This window comes from Balaenoptera ricei, chromosome 18 (genome assembly GCF_028023285.1).
Source record: "Balaenoptera ricei isolate mBalRic1 chromosome 18, mBalRic1.hap2, whole genome shotgun sequence".
Classification (NCBI taxonomy): domain Eukaryota; kingdom Metazoa; phylum Chordata; class Mammalia; order Artiodactyla; family Balaenopteridae; genus Balaenoptera; species Balaenoptera ricei.
The window spans coordinates 24,068,253-24,087,866 of record NC_082656.1 but is presented as its reverse complement, the minus strand read 5'-3'; the positions used below and the strand labels follow the sequence as shown (position 1 = coordinate 24,087,866).

Here is a 19,614-nt window from a genome sequence, read left to right as displayed (position 1 = left end):
CTCTTCCTAATGTCATTTTATCATGTCTGACACTTTTTCTGGAATATAAATTCCCTTGCTCTCCTTCTTTTGATCTGCATGTGCACTACCTCTCTTTCTCAAATTCTGCTGATTTGGCAAGCAGTCTTTCTTGTTTCTTCCCTTTTTTCTCCTTTCCACTTGCTGTTTAAATTCAAAGAGCTTTCTTTGTAGAAATTGAACCAAATAATAAGGCAGCATAAAACACTGAGTTCAGCAGAAAGTGATTTGCTTGTGATTAACCCTTGAGAACTGAACCACTGCAAGATAACAAAGAAGGGATGTATTTTGAGACAACCTGCTCATTCTTCTTTTCCATTAGTAGATGAGACCGTTTCTTCCCCAGGTGTTAGGAATTCATGTACAGCTTTGCTTGGGTTTTATTTATCACTCTCAGGGTGGCAAGTGTTCTAGAAAAGCAAGACCAAAGGAGCTTATGACAGCCCTTCCCTCTGCCCCACTTCCTCTCACAGACTTTCCTCCCAGCAAAAGGCAACTCCATTCTTCCAGTTCTGTAAGGCAATAACCTTGACATTCTTTCCCCCCAGCTTTACGGAGGTATAATTGACAAATAAAGATTGTATATATGTAAGGTGTACAACATGATTTAATAGACATATACATTGTGAAATGATCACCATAATTCAAGCTAATTAACACATTGGTCACCTCACATTGTTACCTTCTGTGTGTATATATGTGTGTGTGCGTGCGCACATGTATGTACACATGCGGTGAGAACGCTTAGGTCTACTACTCTTAGCAAATTTCAAGTATAAAACTTATTCATCTGACAGGAACTTTGACCCACATCACCCCATTTCTCCCACCCCAGCCTCTGTTAACCACTGTTCTACTCTCTGCTTCCATGAGTTTTTGACTTTTTTAGATTCCACATGTATGTGAGATCAATCAATATTTGTCTTTCTGTGTCTGGTTTTATTTCACTTTGTGTAATGTCCTCCAGGTTCATCCATGTTGTCACAAATGCTAGACTTTCCTTCTCTTTATGGGTGAATAATATTCCACTGTACACGTGCACCACATTTTCTTTATCCATTCATCATCTTCTCTCTTTTATACCTCACATCCAGTCTCTCAACAAATCTTGTTGGCTTTTTAAAAAATTAATTTATTTATTTGTTTTTATTTATTTATTTTGGCTGCGTTGGGTCTTCGTTGCTGCACGTGGGCTTTCTCTAGTTGCAGTGAGCGGGGGCTACTCTTCGTTGCAGTGCACAGGCTTCTCACTGTGGTGGCTTCTCTTGTTGCAGAGCACGGGCTCTAGGCACGCGGGCTTCAGTAGTTGTGGTGCACGGGCTTAGTTGCTCTGCAGCATGTGGGATCTTCCCCGACCAGGGCTCACACCCGTGTCCCCTGCATTGGCAGGTGGATTCTTAACCACTGTGCCACCAGGGAAGTCCCCACACATAATTCTTTGGCTGCTTAATTTTCTTCATAGCACATGTCACTTTCCGTTGTATATTTTTCTGATTTCTATTGTTTATTGTCTATCTCTTTGAAATACTCAGAGATGGGAGAGAGTCTCCAAATGGCTGCTTGAAAAAATGCCTGACTTTTTTTATTTGGAGTTTTGTTATTTTTCTTTGTTTAACAATTCAGTTACTCCTTCATGTTTTTCTACATGGATCTGTGAGTTATATTCATTTCATTTTTGTAATGAAATTTACCTGGCACAGGCCCTTAACTTCATTTTCTTTTTCTTCTGTGAGACTTTTGGATATATATACCTGGTCCAGAATATTTTGAGACATGATTATGTGTTAATTTCTTAATTAAATTTAACTATCATTTTCCATTATATTTTCCCATTCCCATCATAATTCCATTCACTAGCAGACACCAATACAGTACACAAATAATTCAAGTTCCAAAAGGCATCTGGATAGTGGGGATGCTTCTTAAGATCATTTTCATCCCATTATATTAACTTTTGAGAAGCTACTATGTACTAGGTACTTTGTTAGATTTCGGAAATCCGAAGAAGTAAACAGTCCCTACCTCCAGAAGCTCACATGTTAGAAAGGGTTTGAAATAGGTAAGCCATTATTAAATAATGTGCTATGTACTATAATAGAACTGCTAAGTACTATGGGGTCACTAAAAACTTATACTTGAGTGAGGAGATGGGTGGCGAAAGTTTTACCTGGAGGTGACCTTAAAGCTATTTGAAATAAGCAGGGATTTTCCAGGAGGAATGAGCAGAGAAGAACAGAAAGGAATAAGAGTAAAATTGTGGGTGTGAATAAAGAGCTAACAGACATCTGCCATGTTTATACAGTGCGTTGGTCATTTTTCATAATCTTTTCTCATAAATCATTTTGAGCACACTGTGATTAGGTTTTCACATTCCCACATTCCCATTTTATAGATGAGGAAATGGGCCTAGAGAGATCAGCTTAGGGTCACAGATTTGGTAAATGTTGAGCTGAAATTGGAGCCCAGGCTTGATTAACTTTGAAGCACATGGATTATACATTCAGGGGTGAAAGGGTGGAAGACTGAGGAAGTTCATGCTTGCTTCATGGGTGAAAAACATGAAGGCTAATGACAAAAGTAAAATTTAGAACAGTAAGGGCAAAAAGGAATGGGGAATGGTATGAATCAAGGATGAAGGAGATGATGATACTGAGTGGATTTGAAAGCCCAGCCGCCATCAGAAACCATAATTTTTTAATGGTGCTATGTAGTGTGTTCATAAGACTTTTCTCCGGTCAGCTTTAGCAGTCTAGGTAGAGGAGTCTTTTTTTAAATATATGTATTTATTTATTTATTCTATTTATTTATTTAGTTGCGCCGGGTCTTATTTGCGGCACGTGGCCTGCTTTGTTGCAGCTTGCAGGCAAGCTGTGGCATGCATGTGGGAGCTAGTTCCCTAACCAGGGATCAAACCCCGGCCCCCTGCATTGGGGGTGCAGAGTCTTAACCACTGTGCCACCAGGGAAGTCCCTAGGCAGAGGATTCGTTTTGGTAACTCTCCAACCACTTTAAATCAGTCAGTGATTTCATTGGGAATTTACTGTTCGTTAATTTCTGCAATGCTATTATACATATGCTTGGACATTTTAAAATCTAAAATATTCATGCATTGTGTATGGTCAAAGGGGATGCAGTGAAAACTATGCTTTTTGGCATTTTTGAGAAATATAATTTAAAGTTGCTATGAATTTTTTAAAACTTACAATACCATTGGCCAATAACACATGAATTAGTTATATGTATACATATCATCTGTATTTTCTGTGGTGACCATGATGAGATTGTTAAAAACTGAATTTCCAAATTTGATATGAATGGAATTTTTCTATTTTCCTTATATAGACCACTTTCCCCAAACACTGGTCTGGACCAGTTGTAAAAGAATTAGTTGGTAGAATTTTTAACTGATTTGTAACTGTATTAGTTTTAGGTATATATTTGCACATATATACCTTTTTTATAGAAAGATCAACTTGTTCTAAATATGTGCTTGCATAATTTTATATAGAAAAAAATGTATCTAAGAATTTATTTAGATCTTCTGCAGGCCTAGAAAGTGTTAGCTACTTTTCCATCCAGCTGAACCTTCAAAGAAAAAGTTTCAAAACTAAAACTTCCTGAAGGCAGCCTTGTGGATATTTAAAACAACAACAACAACAACAAAAATACCTTGTATGGCACCCACATTTACCATCTACTGTCTCCTACATATGTTTGACACCTATGGCCATTTTAGCTTAGGCCAGAGTACAGGTGTATACGTATCTTTCTTTTTAAATCACACTGCCTGTCTTATTTTCAGCCCATATTCTAATTTCCCTAAGTCAAAGAAGTAGCAACATTTCCCTAGTTTCTGTAAAAACACAGATGTAACGTGATATCAGTCTAGTTGCGTGAGCAATCATAGACATTTAACCTGGTTATTGCCTAGTTGGTAGACAATGACAGTACTTATGATACTAACACTTATGCCTCACTCTCCATTTTGCTTTTAAATTGTCTTTTCAATGTCGTTTTTGTTCTGTTACTGGCAATTTAGTTTTAAAGCATCATTGTTTAAAAAAAATTCAGAATAAAAATTGAAGCACATCATTGTGCTTGACATAGATCAAATATGGTGTTGCGTATATAAAAGAAATAAAATAGATCCTGTTAGCCTGAAGGTACAACACTGAAGTTTAAATAAATGTGAAATAGCATAGTGATAAAGCGTATGTGAAATTTTTTTCAACAGTAGTCAAATAGAGAAGATGTTGATGGAATTTTCTGATATTTACACAGTTATGCCAAATGAACCATGGGCTTTTTTTTTTAAGCCCCAGTATGCTTTAGATGTTATTTTACTTTAAAAAATTTAAGATCAGATAAAGGTATGGCTGAGAGTTCTGCATGAACTACTTGCTCAGATTTCAGATGGATTTTCCTGTGCTTCCTGTCTTCTGTATTTGCAACTAGATGATCTCTTTTTTCTGTTTGGGTCATTCACATATGTGGAGAGTTGGTGGAATTTGTTGTTTTAGAGCTCTCTTAAATTTGTGTCTGAAAAAAAAATACAAATGACTTTCTAGTGACTGAAAAACAGGTAGTAGATAAATATTTTTCTCTAGGAAACAAATAATATTCTTATTCTGGACCGTTTGAGGTTAAAGTTTTAACTTATTTGCTTATCTCTCTGACAGTCTTAGTATTTCCATAGAAAACTTTATGTGGAAGACCTTTATTCTTATTACAGAGTACAAAAATCTGGTAGTGCAGGATGCATAATAGTTTTAAAATTTCAAGTTGAGTTCAACTTCCAGATAATAGATTTTTGTTATCAATTGTTTATGCTCAAAAGGTATAAACTATTTTAATATCAAATTAATTGAAAATACTATTAAAGAGGTAAATCAGATACAATCCCCTTCCAATAAGTAATTTAATTCCAATAAGAAATGAGTTGTTGATTAGCTATGCTAATACTTTGTCCATTTTCAGTGTGGATGAGTAAGACTTGATTGCACAGTTTGGGGTCATTTATTGAACATTCTTGTTTGCTCCAATGATCTACCTAATTTGGGTTTGTTTTTGTTGTTTTTAAAGGTTGCAAGGCCTTTAGTGTTTATCTTTCTATAAAGTTAGTCTTCAGAAATAGAGATTAATTCTGGCATTAGCATTATTTTTCTTATTGTACTATTGTTGAATGAATGAGAAATGAAATATAAATGGCAGATCTGATATGCTCTAGGAACTCAAAGTAAATGAAACACCCTTCTTATTTCAGTGAGCGTTTGTTTATTTATTTATTTATTTTGTCAGTGGGGGCACCGGGCCAGGTTTATTGCACTTGCAACAGAGTTTAAATAAGTCCCGGGTGTCCGGAGCCAAGGTGAGGGGAGGGTTGGGCAGGGAGAGGAAGGGCAGCGTCAGTGCAGCTGGCGGGCCGAACACAGATCCTGCAGGCCGGGGACAGCGGGCTCCCCCTTTCTCCAGGGGACTGGTAGGGCCTGTGTCCGGCCAGTGTTAAGGTTCCAGATCTGTTGCCATCGTGGCCCCTTCAGGGTCCTGGGCAATTCCTGACTTCTCCTGAGTCAGAGGTGGATTGGGCCTCCAGGCCCAGGTCTGGAGCAGGCTCAAATGTAGTCCTGGATCTGCCTAGTTAGGTTACCAATGTCTGAGTCTGGGTCCCAGATCAACCCCAGGCCCCAGGTTCGATCTGGCCCTGTTCGAGTTCTGATTCCCCTTGCAGCTGGTTCTGGGCCAGCGTGGATCCTGGTGTGGGATCTGTCCTGAGCGGGGCCTGGGGCACCATCCACGGTTATTGTTCCTTGTTGGCCCACCAGGGTGGGGGCTGTCCAGAGCTGCCATGTCTCGCTCCCCAGGTTCCAGGTTCTTAACTGGGGGCTTCTGGCAGGGCTGAGGACAGATCTTTGCAGGCTGGAACTGGACAGGAAGTCGTGGTGGCACGTCTGAGCCGGAAAACTGGGATTGGATCTCCCAGTTCTGGTTCCAAGTTGTTTTCAGGAAACTCTCCAAAATGCAAAGGCTGCAGGGAGGCTGGGGCCTCTGTCCCTGGATCTGAGTTCCCCCATCCATGAGGAGGGCATGTGTAAACGAGGGTCCTTCACAGTGCATGGGGGGAGGGGATCCCCAGCTCCACACCTCCCGGCTCTGGCCCTTCAAGTATGTCTCTGGGCTGGGGAGAGGAGCTTCTCCCTGGCCCTCAGCACCTTCAGGAAGCGCCCAGCCCCCTCCCTGTCAGTAGACTGGGGGTGGGGGGACTGGACCTTCAGGATTGGGAGTCTGGGAGATCGGGAAGAGTCAGGCATCAGAGGTGGCTGGAGGCTTGAGCTGAGCTTCTTCCATGGCGGTGCCGTATGGGAGGGAGCGTTTGAAGAATCCCAGCTTGTAGAGGATAAAGATGAGCAGACCTAGGAGCAGGAGGCCAGTGAGGGCGGCTAGGGTGATGATCCACAGCGGGACGCTGTGGCTGCCCTCTGCCTTGATCCACTGCACGGCTGTGGCCACCTGCAGTTCCTTTCGGGGAAGCTGCCGAGGCAGGATTCGGTAGGGCATCTTCAGGGCTTCATACACAGCTTCACACTGCAGACTAAATGGCTGGTGTTCCCGCTGGAGGAAGGTCTTGGCCCAGACGCGGAAATGCAGTAGCAGACTTCGGCTCTCTTGCCGGTGCAGTGGCCCCAGCTCGCAGCGCAGCCTGAAACACTCGGCCTCCGGGCATTTCAGGATCTGAGGCCCTGAGGAGGCAGGGCTGCGGCCCAGAGCATCCCGTCTTTGCAGCCGGTGGTGCTGGGAACCCTCGGGATCCAACTCCAGGCCCTGTGGGTTGGGGGGGTGACTGGTGGTGCAGTTGCTGAGTCCTGTGACCCGGGTCACGTAGAGGAGCTGCTGACCTTCCAGAGCCTGGGGACAGCTGAGCTCCAGCACGCCCCGGCTAATGGAGCTGGGGCCCAGGTTGATGAGCTCATAGACGTGGTGGACAGCAGGGCCCACGTCCCCCTCTTCCTGCGGCTGGTCTCGGGGATGCCAGTCGCTCACCGGGAATAGCACTGCCTCGGGCTTGGAGACACCGTTAAGGGAGACCTGGGCCTGAGCTTCCACGGAGAGCCGGAAGGAAACCACTTCACTTTGCGAGTTGTTGAGATTCTTGCTGAGGATCTGGAAGTCAAACTGGATGGTTTTCTTCGTGTCCCTGAGGTGCGGGACTGTGAACCGAAGGCCACCCCAGAGACTGGCTCCTGCCTTCATGGGGTTGCCCAGGTCACACACCAGCAGGCGGCTCTGGTTCACAGCAAAGTAGTCACAGCTCAGGCTGGAGAAGTTCCCTGGGTGTCTGACGAGTCCTGAGTACTCAGCCTCCGGAGGGGCCGTGACGCGAAGCTCTGCCTCGTAGGCGCCGCCCTCACCCACATTCTGGGCATGGAAAGTGAGGTTCAGAGAGTTCTTGTCGCCCAGGTACACATGGTTCTGCTCCCCAAACACTTCCAGCTGTAGGTCTGGCACACAGATATTGTCTTCTCCACAGTCCAGCAAGATCTGAGCCTTGTCCTCTATGCGGCTCTTGCTCTGGTAGTGTAGGACGGGCCGAAGGCCGTGGCTGTCCACAGGGGCTTGGGGGTCCAGGGAGAAGTTGAGAGCGATGTGAATTGGGGAGAGTTTGTCTCGAAACTCTGACTCGTTCCTGAGGTAGATCTTCATCTCTCTGCAATCCTCCCGAGCCCCGTTCTGGATGAGCAGGGTCTGGGTCAGGGTGGCCTGTCGGGAGGCCAGGAACAGGGCCCGCCGCGCTCCGCCCTTCTGCTTCTGCCAGTCCAACTGGAGCTCCACCGTGAAGCCGATGGAGTCAGGAACGTGTTTTCCAGAAGCATTGAGGCAGAAGCTGAGATTGATGCAAGCCGCAGGGTTCCCCTCCAAGCTGCAGCTATGCTCCTCTGGGTTGAACATGGCGGGAAAGATGGTGAGGGAGGCACTGGCAGACACGATGGGGCGACCCCTGTACACCACAGCCTTGTCTACACCAAAGGACCCCACAATCAGATCAGGGTATCTGTTGCCATCCAGGTCTCGGCCTCCTCGAAGGGCGGAGCCAAAGAAGTCCGGCGTGTGGCTAGCTGTCCACAGGGGCAGCAGAACCTGGGAAGGCTTAGAGGCCAGGCCCCCTGGGCCCCCAGGGAATACAAACACCACTCCCTGCTGGTTCTCCCCACCAAAGGCAGCCCCAATGGCTACATCATTGTAGCCATCCTGGTCCAGGTCCCCCAGGGGGGTCAGGGAACTGCCGAATCGACCAAACTCATCATGGCCAGTGAGGGTAAGGGTGGGCATGGGCTCCATGCCGGCCGGGCGCTGCAGGTAGATGTAGACCCTGCCCACCTCCTGCGGCCGCCCATCGGCTGTCCGCTCCATGAGCAGGGGCGCCCCTACCAGCAAGTCGTCCAGCCCGTCCCCATTGACGTCTGTGGCAGCCACTGCATAGCCAAAGTAGGAGGCCATCTGTTCCCCTGAGAAGTTGTAGATGGACCGGATGGATATCTGAGCCATTAAGGATGGTGACGTAACCATAGGTGAGGTTCCCTTTGGGCACGCCAGCAACGAAGTCTTCTGTGTCATCACCACTGAATTCACCTACAGCCACAGAGTATCCCAGGTAGCTGTCATCGTAAATGGAACTGGCCTGGCGAGTCTGCAGCTGCCCCCGAACTGGGTTGATCAGGTACCCGGGGTAATAGGATTCTGCAATCTGCTCCTGGGTGGCGGACAGGATCTGGCCTTGCCAGAAATAGCTCCCTGGTCCGCCCAGGACCACACGCCCAGTCTTGGTGAACTCGGCACTGAAGCCCCCTTGGCAGTAACCCTGCCCTGCTGCCCGGCTGAAATCTGAGTGGCAGGGCGCATACTCCAGAATCCGGGTGAAGTTGTCTGTGGAGAGGTAGCAGGTGCCCACGGGATCGCTCAGCGGCTCCTTCTCGGTGCGCCAGCTGTAGAGGGGAGCACAGGCCAAGATGGAGGAGCCATGGGCTCGCACCGTCGCTCCGAACCACTGCAGGGACTTGTACTCCACAGGCTCCTCTCCCTCGAGGCTGGACGGCGGTGAGGACTCCAGGATCCAAGAGCCTTTGCTGTCAAATTCAATGGGGGTGCACTGTGCCGGGCTGGTGCCCCAGGGACAGAGGTAGACGGCACCGCCCTGCAGCACTCCTGGCTGGCTGGTGTTAGCCTTGGGCGCTCCCACCAGCACGCTGACCTCGTCTGTCCCCGGCCAGTAAAACTCCACCGAGAAGCCGAAGAAGGAGCCCGGGGACCCAGAGAGCACTGCTGGGGCCTCCGCGTCTAAGTTGAAGCCCCCGACCCTGGGCGGCGGTGGCAGCAGCAGCAGCAGCAGCGGCAGCAGCTGGGATCGGCGCCGGGGGCCCCAGCGCAGCTGCACGGCGAGGAGAGGGGACCCTGGCGTCCGGCTCCCCATAGCACCCGCTCTTCCCTGTCCTGGGGCCACCGACCTGGAGCCGCTTCCTAAACCTCCCAGAGGCGAATGACTCAACGCGGGGAGGAGTTTGCCAAACTCCCGGCTGAGCCCTCCCGCCGCCTGCCGGGGGCGGGGGGCGGGCGGGGGGGCATTCCTGGGTCCCTGGAACGCTGAGCCCGCGCCCCCCACCCCGAAGGGGCGTGGGGGGGACGCACCTCTCCACTTCCCTCGCCCCAGCCCCAGCTCTATTTTTAATTTTTTATTTTTTTTCTTATTTATTTATTTTTTTTGGTTGCGTTGGGTCTTCATCGCTGCACGCAGGCTTCCTCTAGTTGTGGCGAGTGGGGGCCACTCTTCGTTGCGGTGCGTGGGCTTCTCATTGCGGTGGCTTCTCTTGTTGCAGAGCACGGGCCCTAGAGTGCGCGGGCTTCAGTAGTTGCGGTGCATGGGCTCAGTAGTTGCAGCGCACAGGCTCTAGAGCGCAGGCTCAGTAGTTGTGGCTCACGGGTTTAGTTGCTCTGCGGCATGTGGAATCTTCCTGGACCAGGGATCCAACTTGTGTCCCCTGCATTGGCAGGCGGATTCTTTTTTTTTTTTTTAATTTATTTTATTTATTTATTTATTTTTGGCTGTGTTGGGTCTTCGTTTCTGTGCGAGGGCTTTCTCTAGTTGCGGCGAGCGGGGTCCACTCTTCATCGCGGCGCACGGGCCTCTCACCGTCGTGGCCTCTCTTGTTGCGGAGCACAGGCTCCAGACGCGCAGGCTCAGTAGTTGTGGCTCACGGGCCCAGTTGCTCCGCAGCATGTGGGATCTTACCAGACCAGGGCTCGAACCCGTGTCCCCTGCATTGGCAGGTGGACTCTCAACCACTGTGCCATGAGGGAAGCCCCACATTTATTTATTTTTTAGAGGTTCTCATGTTGGGGTTTGTGAGCTGAAGGGCTTCAGGGAAACCCATGGATTCCCTCAAATTATATTCAAAAATATTTGTGCTTTTCTAGGGTGTATATATATATATATATATATATTTGTGCTTTTCTAAGGTGTTGATCCATAGAGTTCATCAGATTTTGATTTTTTTTTAAAATACTGATTAAGTTTTTAATGTCTATAATATACATAGATGCCTGTCTTTTTTTTTTTTAATAAATTTATTTTATTTATTTATTTATTTATTTTTGGCTGTGTTGGGTCTTCTTTTCTGTGCGAGGGCTTTCTCCAGTTGCGGCAAGTGGGGGCCACTCTTCCTCACGGTGCGCGGGCCTCTCACTATCGCGGCCTCTCTTGTTGCGGAGCACAGGCTCCAGACGCGCAGGCTCAGTAGTTGTGGCTTACGGGCCCAGTTGCTCCGTGGCATGTGGGATCTTCCCAGACCAGGGCTCGAACCCGTGTCCCCTGCATTGGCAGGCAGATTCTCAACCACTGCGCCACCAGGGAAGCCCCTCATCAGATTTTTTAAAAGCTCTTGCTATCTAGAAAAGCTTAAGGAGACAGAACACATCTAAGCATACATTAGTGAAATAAATGCTATAGGTTAAAAATAAAGATCTTTGGGAGATTAGCATAAACGTTGGAGGCTCACCATGTTTAGCATCCTGTAGAGGATCCATTTGATATAGGCCTTTGCCTTGTTGTATATAGTGACTGGTGTACAGTCATGCTTGTATCATTGAGGGTCCTGGTAGTAATGGATGGTTTTTTGGAACATAGTTTAACGAAGGGGCTATTTGCAGAGTTGTGGGCATAGTTTAAAGTAACCAAAAAGGGATGAAGAATCACCCAGGGACTAGCACCAGTTGGAAACAGTTATCCACTCAGGCAAAGAGGCAAGGGGTTGGGAACTATGCTCCAGAACCCAGTGAGAGTTACAGGTATGGAAGAGGAGCCACTCAACAAGAGCCATGGCCAAAGAGGAAATATAGCAGGGAATAAGTTGTACTATTGTTTCTACCTCCTTCCACTCTTTGCTTTTCTGCTGATGCTTCCTGTTGGGAAAAAGTCTCATGTGCATAGCCTTTCAACCCCTTTTGGCCTCGTAAGAATGGGTCTTGGACTTGGAACACTTCCTTACCAAGAGATGAGGAGCTCACACAACCTGTACTTTGTGGGATTATCGTCCCCTGTTTCAGGCTTGCCCCCAGCTTTCAGTATTTCAGACTCTAGGGATAGTGTGGGATAAAGAGGGGGAGGGTGCTCGTGGGCCAATTTCCCTTTGTCGGCTGGCTGGCATCCACTAGCCATATGAGACTAGTGCACATGACTGGAGCTGATCTTACTCTGTCTCTTCTCTATGTGAGTAAATCACTGTTCTACCTAGTGCTTGACTGTTGTGTTTTCCTTCACAACCTTGATACCAAGATATAATGGGCAGAAATGTATAGAGTCCTTTTCTGGGATTGGTAACCAGTGCATGGTGTTCTGTTCAACACTTCCTCTCATTGGCCAAATCCAACCAGAAGCGAGAGAGGGCAAGTGAGGACTGGATAATGTAGTCTTTTGAGATAAGGGAAGACAGAGGTAAAGAGCAAGGCAGAGAAGGGTGGAAAATGAATCTGGAGAGACAAATGGAGAATAATCATCAGAGTACTTAATACTTAATTTGTTAAATTAAATTGAATTTTTAATTGTTAAACACAATTGAGCCTTACGTATTGTTAGATTAAAGTGAAAAATGATCAAATGTCTGATGATTTAATGTTTCTGATATAAATACCTTGACATAAAAATCTCTTTAGGATAAGGAGGCAACTATTTGTCTCATATGTATATATTTGAATAGTAGAAATAATAAAAATGATGCAATAATCAATCTATAAAAATGTGAAATTAAAATAACTCAACTTTTCAAGACTTTATGTTTTTCAAATATGCATTTTTCAAAATGTGAAAATTTGGATTATCTAATCTAGAGAAGACCAATTCATTTTCCACGGCCTACCTCAAAAACCACTTCTGTGAATCTTTTACTTGGACAAATTTAAGAGTTTATGAAACATTGTTCGTATTTCTGTTACACCACTTACATTCCTAATAGCTAGTTATTCTTATTGATAACATTAAAGTGGTTCACGTTTACTGCCTGTTTACTATGTGCCAAGCCACTGTGCTAAGTCCTTTACATACATTATTAATATTATCCTCAGAATAACCCTAGAAGTGTAGATATTATTGCTTGGTGCTTGATGCATCGGTGGATGGAACAAATTCCACAAAGGCCAGAGATCTTTATATTCTTGTATTAATATTTCTACAACATTTTGGTTTTGTGGTTATTGTTAGTATTCATATGTTTATTAGCCATTTAGATTTTTTTCTATGAAGTCCCTGACCTACTCTTTTTTTTTTTTTTAATATTTTATTTATTTATTTATTTTTGGCTGTGTTGGGTCTTAGTTGTGACACACATGGGATCTTCGATGAGGCATGTGGGATCTTTCGTTGCAGCACGTGGGCTCTTTGTTGTGGCACGTGGGCTTAGTTGCCCCGCGGCATGTGGGATCTTAGTTCCCCGACCAGGGATCAAACCCATGTCCCCTGTATTGGAAGGCGGATTCTTTACCACTGGACCCACCAGGGAAGTCCCCCTGGGCTCTTTTGTTCATTTTCTACTGGATCATCTGTCTTTTTAATGTGGAGGAATTCTCTGTATTTTTGGGTATGTGCTCATCGTTATGTGTTGCAAATGACTTCTCCCATTCTGTGGCTGGTTCAAGCTGAAATATTAAGAATACGTCAGATCTTCATAGGCAAAGATAAATATTTCTAGTCAGGTGAAAGAATAAACAAGTTTTATAAGGAAGGAAAATAAATTCACACATGAAAACAGTTGAGTACTTTTTTAAAAATAAATTTATTTATTTATTTATTTATGGCTGAGTTGGGTCTTTGTTGCTGCGTGCAGGCTTTCTCTAGTTGCAGTGAGCGGTGGCTACTCTTCGTTGCGGTGTGCAGGCTTCTCATTGCGGTGGCTTCTCTTGATGCAGAGCACGGGCTCTAGGCGTGCGGGCTTCAGTAGTTGTGGTGCGCTGGCTCAGTAGTTGTGGCTCGCAGGCTCAGTAGTTGTGGCGCACGGGCTTTGTTGCTCCGCGGCACGTGGGATCTTCCCAGACCAGGGCTCGAACCCGTGTCCCCTGCATTGGCAGGCGGATTCTTAATCACTGTGCCACCAGGGAAGCCCCATTTGAGTACTTTGGTTGGACTGAGGATCCTTAAAGTGAACCAATGGAAAATAAGCCTGGAAAACTCAAAATATGTAGCCCCTGGGAAGCTCTAGAAAATGGCAAAAATATACCTCAACAGAACACCTTCTTGAAATCAATACTCGTTTCCCTTCAGTTCAGGAGTAATTACGTCTAGACAACCTGAAAGGAACCTCAAAGACTGTTTGGTCTCTTGCTAGCTAGCTCTAGGCTTGTCCTTCTCTGCCAGGGAAAGAATCTTCCTTTACTGAGATTGCCCTAGTGCTCTGCCTGGTGAAAATGTGAATCTTAGAACTGGAGCTGAGGACTTCCCTGGTGGCGCAGTGGTTAAGAATCCGCCTGCCAACGCAGGAGACACGGGTTCCAGCCCTGGTCCAGGAAGATCCCACCTGCCGCAGAGCAACTAAGCCTGTGCGCCACAACTACTGAGCATGCAGTCTAGAACCTGTGAGCCACAACTACTGAGCCCACATGCCACAACTACTGAAGCCTGCGCGCCTAGAGCCTGTGCTGCGCAACAAGAGAAGCCACCGCGATGAGAAGCCCGCACGCTGCAGCAAAGAGTAGACCCCACTCACGGCAACTAGAGAAAGCCTGCGTGCAGCAAGGAAGACTCAGTGAAGCAAAAAATAAATAAATTTATTTTTTAAAAAAAGTCTAACTCCTTAACAAAAAAACAACTGGAACTGAGGAGGGGAAACCTAGATGAACTTTCCTCGTCTTGTCTATGAAGAGCTCTAGACTTCCAAGAGAGAGTTACTGGGTGTTAAAGTTAGAGCACTTTCATACAGTTGGCCTTTGTGTCTTGATGTTTATCCTTATAGAGTCTCCTCTTGAAGACTTGGGGCTTTGATTTCCTAAGACTTGCATTCCCTTACAGAAGTTGAAAACTGATGGCTATAGGGCTTTTCGGTTTTACTATCCATCTAGTCTCAGCCTCCATCTTATGATTTCTGCTGTACTGTTGTGAAATGACTCCATTCTATTCCCTAGTGAGATTATTGTAGCTTTTTTTTTAGTTTTTGGATTCTTATGGGTTTGCCTCTTTCACCACTAATCAGACAAAAACCGTTTCTATAGTGTCTCCTTAGTTCTGATCCTATCAAAATTTGATTTGGCTGTAAGTACCTGAAAACTGAAAATAGTAGTAGTATCTTAGGAAGACAATTTTATTTTTACCTCATGTAAATAGAAGCAGTCCAGGGGTGCTGTGGCAGCTCCATGATCATCCAGGACACAATCTCCTTTCATCTCATTGTTCTTCCTTCCTTATCCGACATGGCAGCTCCTGGTATAATGTCTAAATTGCAGCCAGCAGGAAGGAGGAATGGAAAAGGAGAAGGACATTCCACCGTCCCATGAAGGACTTCTCTGAGGCTGCACACACCACTCTGCTTATATCCTATAAGCCAACACTTAGTAAACATAGCTGTACCTAAGTCTGAGGGGGGGCTTGGAAATATGTGTCTGGCTAAAAATAGGAGTTTTGATCCTGTAGAAGAAGGGGAAAATGGATCTTGGGGGGGCAACCGTTGATCTTTGCTACATAAAACCTTCTTCTGTTGTGACATATATTTTCCCAAGGTGGTTAAGGAGAAAAGCATAGACTGATATGGAGTATATAACTAATTTAAAATTTATCAGGATGAGCTCATAACTTTAAATTCTGAATTCTTGGCTCTTACTGTAAAAATTTTACATTGATCTAGAAAGGTAGAAATAAGCTAGCTCTTAAGTTATTCATCACTTTTACTAATTTTTCGCAGTTTGACTTCTTTTCTAAACATGGATACGTTTTATCAAGTTTTTTAAATATAGCAGAGTCCATTGAGCATTGCATATGTAAAGGAGGAGGAAATATTTACCTTTTAGCTTTATAGAAGATAAATACATTAAACCCACTGTTAAGAATAGTCTATAGGAAACATTTTAGCAATAGGTAACATAAAAGCTCTTGGTTAGAACAAATTCAAATACATGGAAATTAAATGAAGTCTAGAATTATTTTAATTCACTGAAAATTAGCTGTAATCCTGAAGATTTTTAAAAATTCTACACCGCAGAGCTTGAGGAAAATGTGTTATTAATCATAATTATTCTCATTATTTAAAATGATTTACTTAAAAAACCCAGTATGTAACACTATAAGTGATAATCATTTTTTCCTCCATAGGCAGGAAGTTTGATAGCTGTGGGACTGGGTATTGCAGCTCTTGGATTTGCAGGTAAGATAAATAAAGGATATATATCAATAAATGTTGTAGGAGAAATATTTCCAAATGGCTTCTATAGTGATTCATGAGAAGACTCTTAGTATTCTGAGGTTTTTGGTTTTAAGACATACGTTCCTATTCTTTGCAACATTTATAGTCACTGAAGATTTGTCAGCGTAGCAAATCTAGATAAACTTTGTAGTGAAGGAAATTAACGATACAAAAGCTAGGAAAACTAGCCCCAATAATAATTGATCCTCCTGACATTTTTTTAGTTTGAGCTATAGTGTACTATTAAAAAATAAAATCTCTTTAATATGAAGCAGTGTAAGTGATAATGGGGCTCTTTTATTCTCCCATATTTTTTTCTTGCCGATAAAAATACGCATTTTCTGAGCTGTCAGTTCTTTCTGATGAGCGTAGCCATTCATTATAGTATATTTATCATTCATTTTAACATGTTGGTGTAATTTCTTTGACAAACCCAGGAGAATTTCTTTTACTGCCAAAATCTTTTTAGAAAGAATAATTATAAAGATTTAAAGTAAAATTGCTGTCTCTTCTAACCATTAATTTATAGTTTTAAATTGCATAGCTATTCTCTAATTAAATGTTAATCTGAGAGCATTTCCTTGTTGATAAAGATTTACATTTTTCATTTAGCATTTGTGTCTCTTAAGTTCCGTGGATTTGATCTTGTTAATTGGATCTTCTTTTTAGGTGGAGCTACATTCCATTGTGGTTGTATGCAGTGAGATCCAATAGAAAAAGAGACATAAAAGATTTTGTTTTGTTTTGTATAATATTTAATTCCACACAACTCTATTTAAAGCACCTTACCAGTAAGAACTTTAAAATCAGGAAGATCAGTGGTTCAGATTCTCTTGGTTCTTGTACTGTCAAAGTCTTGTGTCTCATATAACTATAGTTAACTACTTACTGAGGTTTCATGAGAAGAGTATCATGTCTGAAAAGGAATTCTGACAAACTTGCCCATAAACATAAAACAATTTTTGTATTAATTACTGTAGCAGAATAGGCATAGTTATTTCAAATGCAAATGTAAGATTTTTATTTGAAATTAGAGAAAGGTATACTTTTGCCAAGGTCTTCTTTCTACAATGAGAAGAATTGGTGTATGTATTCTATACATACTACTCTGTTGCCAAATTCAGTTTACTAACTAGAATATTAATAGCAGGCAGTTCTCTTTCAGGATCAAATACGACTGAAGAGTAGAATTTAGGAGAAAGTACCCCTAGACTATTGGAACTAGATCTTCTCCTTTATGGTTAAAGTAAATGTCCAGATGTCACTTCTTGAAGCCTTTAATTGCTTTTTTACATTGAGATTGCATGATTGTGGTTTTGAAGGAATTTTGAGGTACGTTAAAAGCCATATTTTATACTGTTGTAGAATCAAATGGAAGTTGATATTTATATAAGAGATTTAGATGAGTTAGGGTTCCAGCTTCATTTAATTTTACTCTATTTAATGTTCTACTTGATCTCAAGAGCTTTTTATCTCCTACTTAGATTTTATCTCCTACTTCACATCTTCCTATGTCTAGCATCCTTTGTTTTTCACTGTAACATGTTGTTTGCACAGGAATGACAGTATATTTAGACAGGTTACTTCTTATAAAATATCTATGTAGTTGAACTTTCCCAGTAGAAATCTTGATTTGCAAATAACATTATGGTTAGAAATTGAATTTAAGTTCAGAGGGTCATAACTGGTTTTCCAGCAGAGCTTTGGGAAAAGAGACCCTAGTATTAGTGGACACACATTCTGATTAGGGTACAAAAGGTAAATTAGCCAGATAACATTTTATTCTTGTTCTATACCCTCAAAACAATTTAGGACCTGTTTTTCTATTGATACTTAGTTGTCCAGACTCAGAGGAGTTTTGATTATTAGGATGCCTAAGAAAGGAAAGCACTAAAATAAAAGAAGCTTTTAGGAGAGTAGTCATCCTCAGTGAGAAATTGAATGCTAGGATGTTATTGTTTTTATGACCTGTAACGTATTAAAGTAGGATTTTATACATAACCATTGAAATTTTCTAATTTTCTAATTATGAACTAAAGCTTAATTTAATAGCTATGAAAATTATATTAAAGTGAAATCTGTCCTCCATTTAATAAATTAGAAATTTGAAAAAACGTGACTGTCTTTCTGGTAGATTTTGAGATAGTTATTAAAATAACATATATAAAGTAAACTATTAATAAGTACTATGGTGAGCACTTTGTGGGTGTTGGCTTTCATTATAGAAAATATATTATATTTGCTTTTATTCCTGTTACTATTTAGGTCGCTACACATTTCAAATCTGGAAACCTCTAGGACAAGTAATCACAGAAACTGCAAAAAAGATTTCAACTCCTGTAAGTTAAAAATGGCTTTAGTTAGAAATCTAACCTTGCTTTGATTTTAGTTTATATGCCATTATTGATAGTAATTCAGAAAAATGTTTTGGATTTTCATACAAATGTTTGTATCATTGGCAACTTTATCTACTTTATTGATTTAGTTTCTTTTAAGTTTCTTGGTCATGTTATTTTATACCTAAGCTTATTCCTGATTTTGACTTTAATTATCATATTCCTTTAAGTAGTATTACATCAACTTTGAGGTAATTTATTTTCCTTGTTTAATTAGTATTCATTTAGTGATTGTCCTGTGCCAGGGGCTAGGCATAGCTGGTGAACAAAACAGACATAGTCCCTGTCCTGATGGAGCTTACCCAAAAGTTTATTTCATCTTCAAATTTGAAACTAGTTTCCTCGTACCACCACACCTGGCTATCTATCTCAAACATAAAATTATACGATTCCAACCTTGAAACCTATAGGGCTTATACGTTCATCTACCAGCATTACAGCTACTCTGCTGAGCTGAATATAAGTAAAAAATGAATGATAGTAGGTATCTAAAAAGCTATAGTGTGGTGAACTGTGGTTTGTGACCACTGGAGACCATGCAAAGAAAACTCACTGAAGCAGTACAACATAAACATTGATTTCTGGTAAACAGAAGATCTGGGATAGATCAGTTTGGCTTACAGCAATTTGAGAATGAATGGCTTGTTTTAGCAAAGGCATTATAGGTTTGTGAGGCTTAGTTAGTCATGAACAATAACCACACTTTCAAAGGATGACATACTATTTTATGACAGATAATTAAACTCGGGGTCAAAAGAACTGCAAGTGATTTTGCAGACTTATAAATGCATGTCTGTGATTAGAGGGAGCATGTGTTTATTTTATGTTTTCCTGTTTATATTTTATTTGGCTAAAGTATTAATAGGTATTTAGCATTCATTCAATAAATGTTCATTAAGCACCTACTACATACTGGACATTATTGTGGGGAGTGGGAGGTAGTCATGAACCAGACAAAGACACTGCCCTCTAGGAGTTTACTTTTTAGTGGAAACAATTAACAAATAAATAAGATACATAATATGTAGAGGTGTTGAAGGTAGAAGTTTAGTTTTCTTTAGAGAACTAAATCAGCGTAAGAGATTGATTCTTTAACAGCAGAGAGGAATCTATATTAGATAGGTCTGGGAAGGCCTCTCTGAGAAGATGAGGGAGCAGGCCATGTGAACATCTGAAGAAAGAGCTTTCTAGTGGGAACACTGCAAAGGTTCCGAGGTGGAAATGAGTTTAGCAGCAAGAGTAACTCCAGTGGTGTATGTGGAAGGAATAGTGGT

At 42.8% G+C, this 19,614-nt stretch overlaps 2 protein-coding genes across 3 annotated transcripts in view; one reads left to right on the top strand and one right to left on the bottom strand.

Annotated features, from left to right (window-relative positions):
* The window catches only part of DNAJC15 (DnaJ heat shock protein family (Hsp40) member C15), a 69,742-nt gene that overhangs the window by 16,335 nt on the left and 33,793 nt on the right, over window positions 1-19,614 (top strand). For both annotated transcript variants that reach the window (XM_059902754.1, XM_059902755.1), the window contains exons 2-3: window positions 15,854-15,905; window positions 18,210-18,283. In XM_059902754.1, the coding sequence (XP_059758737.1) occupies window positions 15,854-15,905; window positions 18,210-18,283 (126 nt within the window). The remainder of the gene's footprint in view (window positions 1-15,853; window positions 15,906-18,209; window positions 18,284-19,614) is intronic.
* LOC132352573 (integrin alpha-5-like) lies at window positions 5,398-9,505 on the bottom strand. The gene is given in 2 exon segments (XM_059903148.1): window positions 5,398-8,547; window positions 8,549-9,505. Coding segments are annotated over 2 exon segments (3,162 nt in total). The 5' UTR covers window positions 9,482-9,505; the 3' UTR covers window positions 5,398-6,318.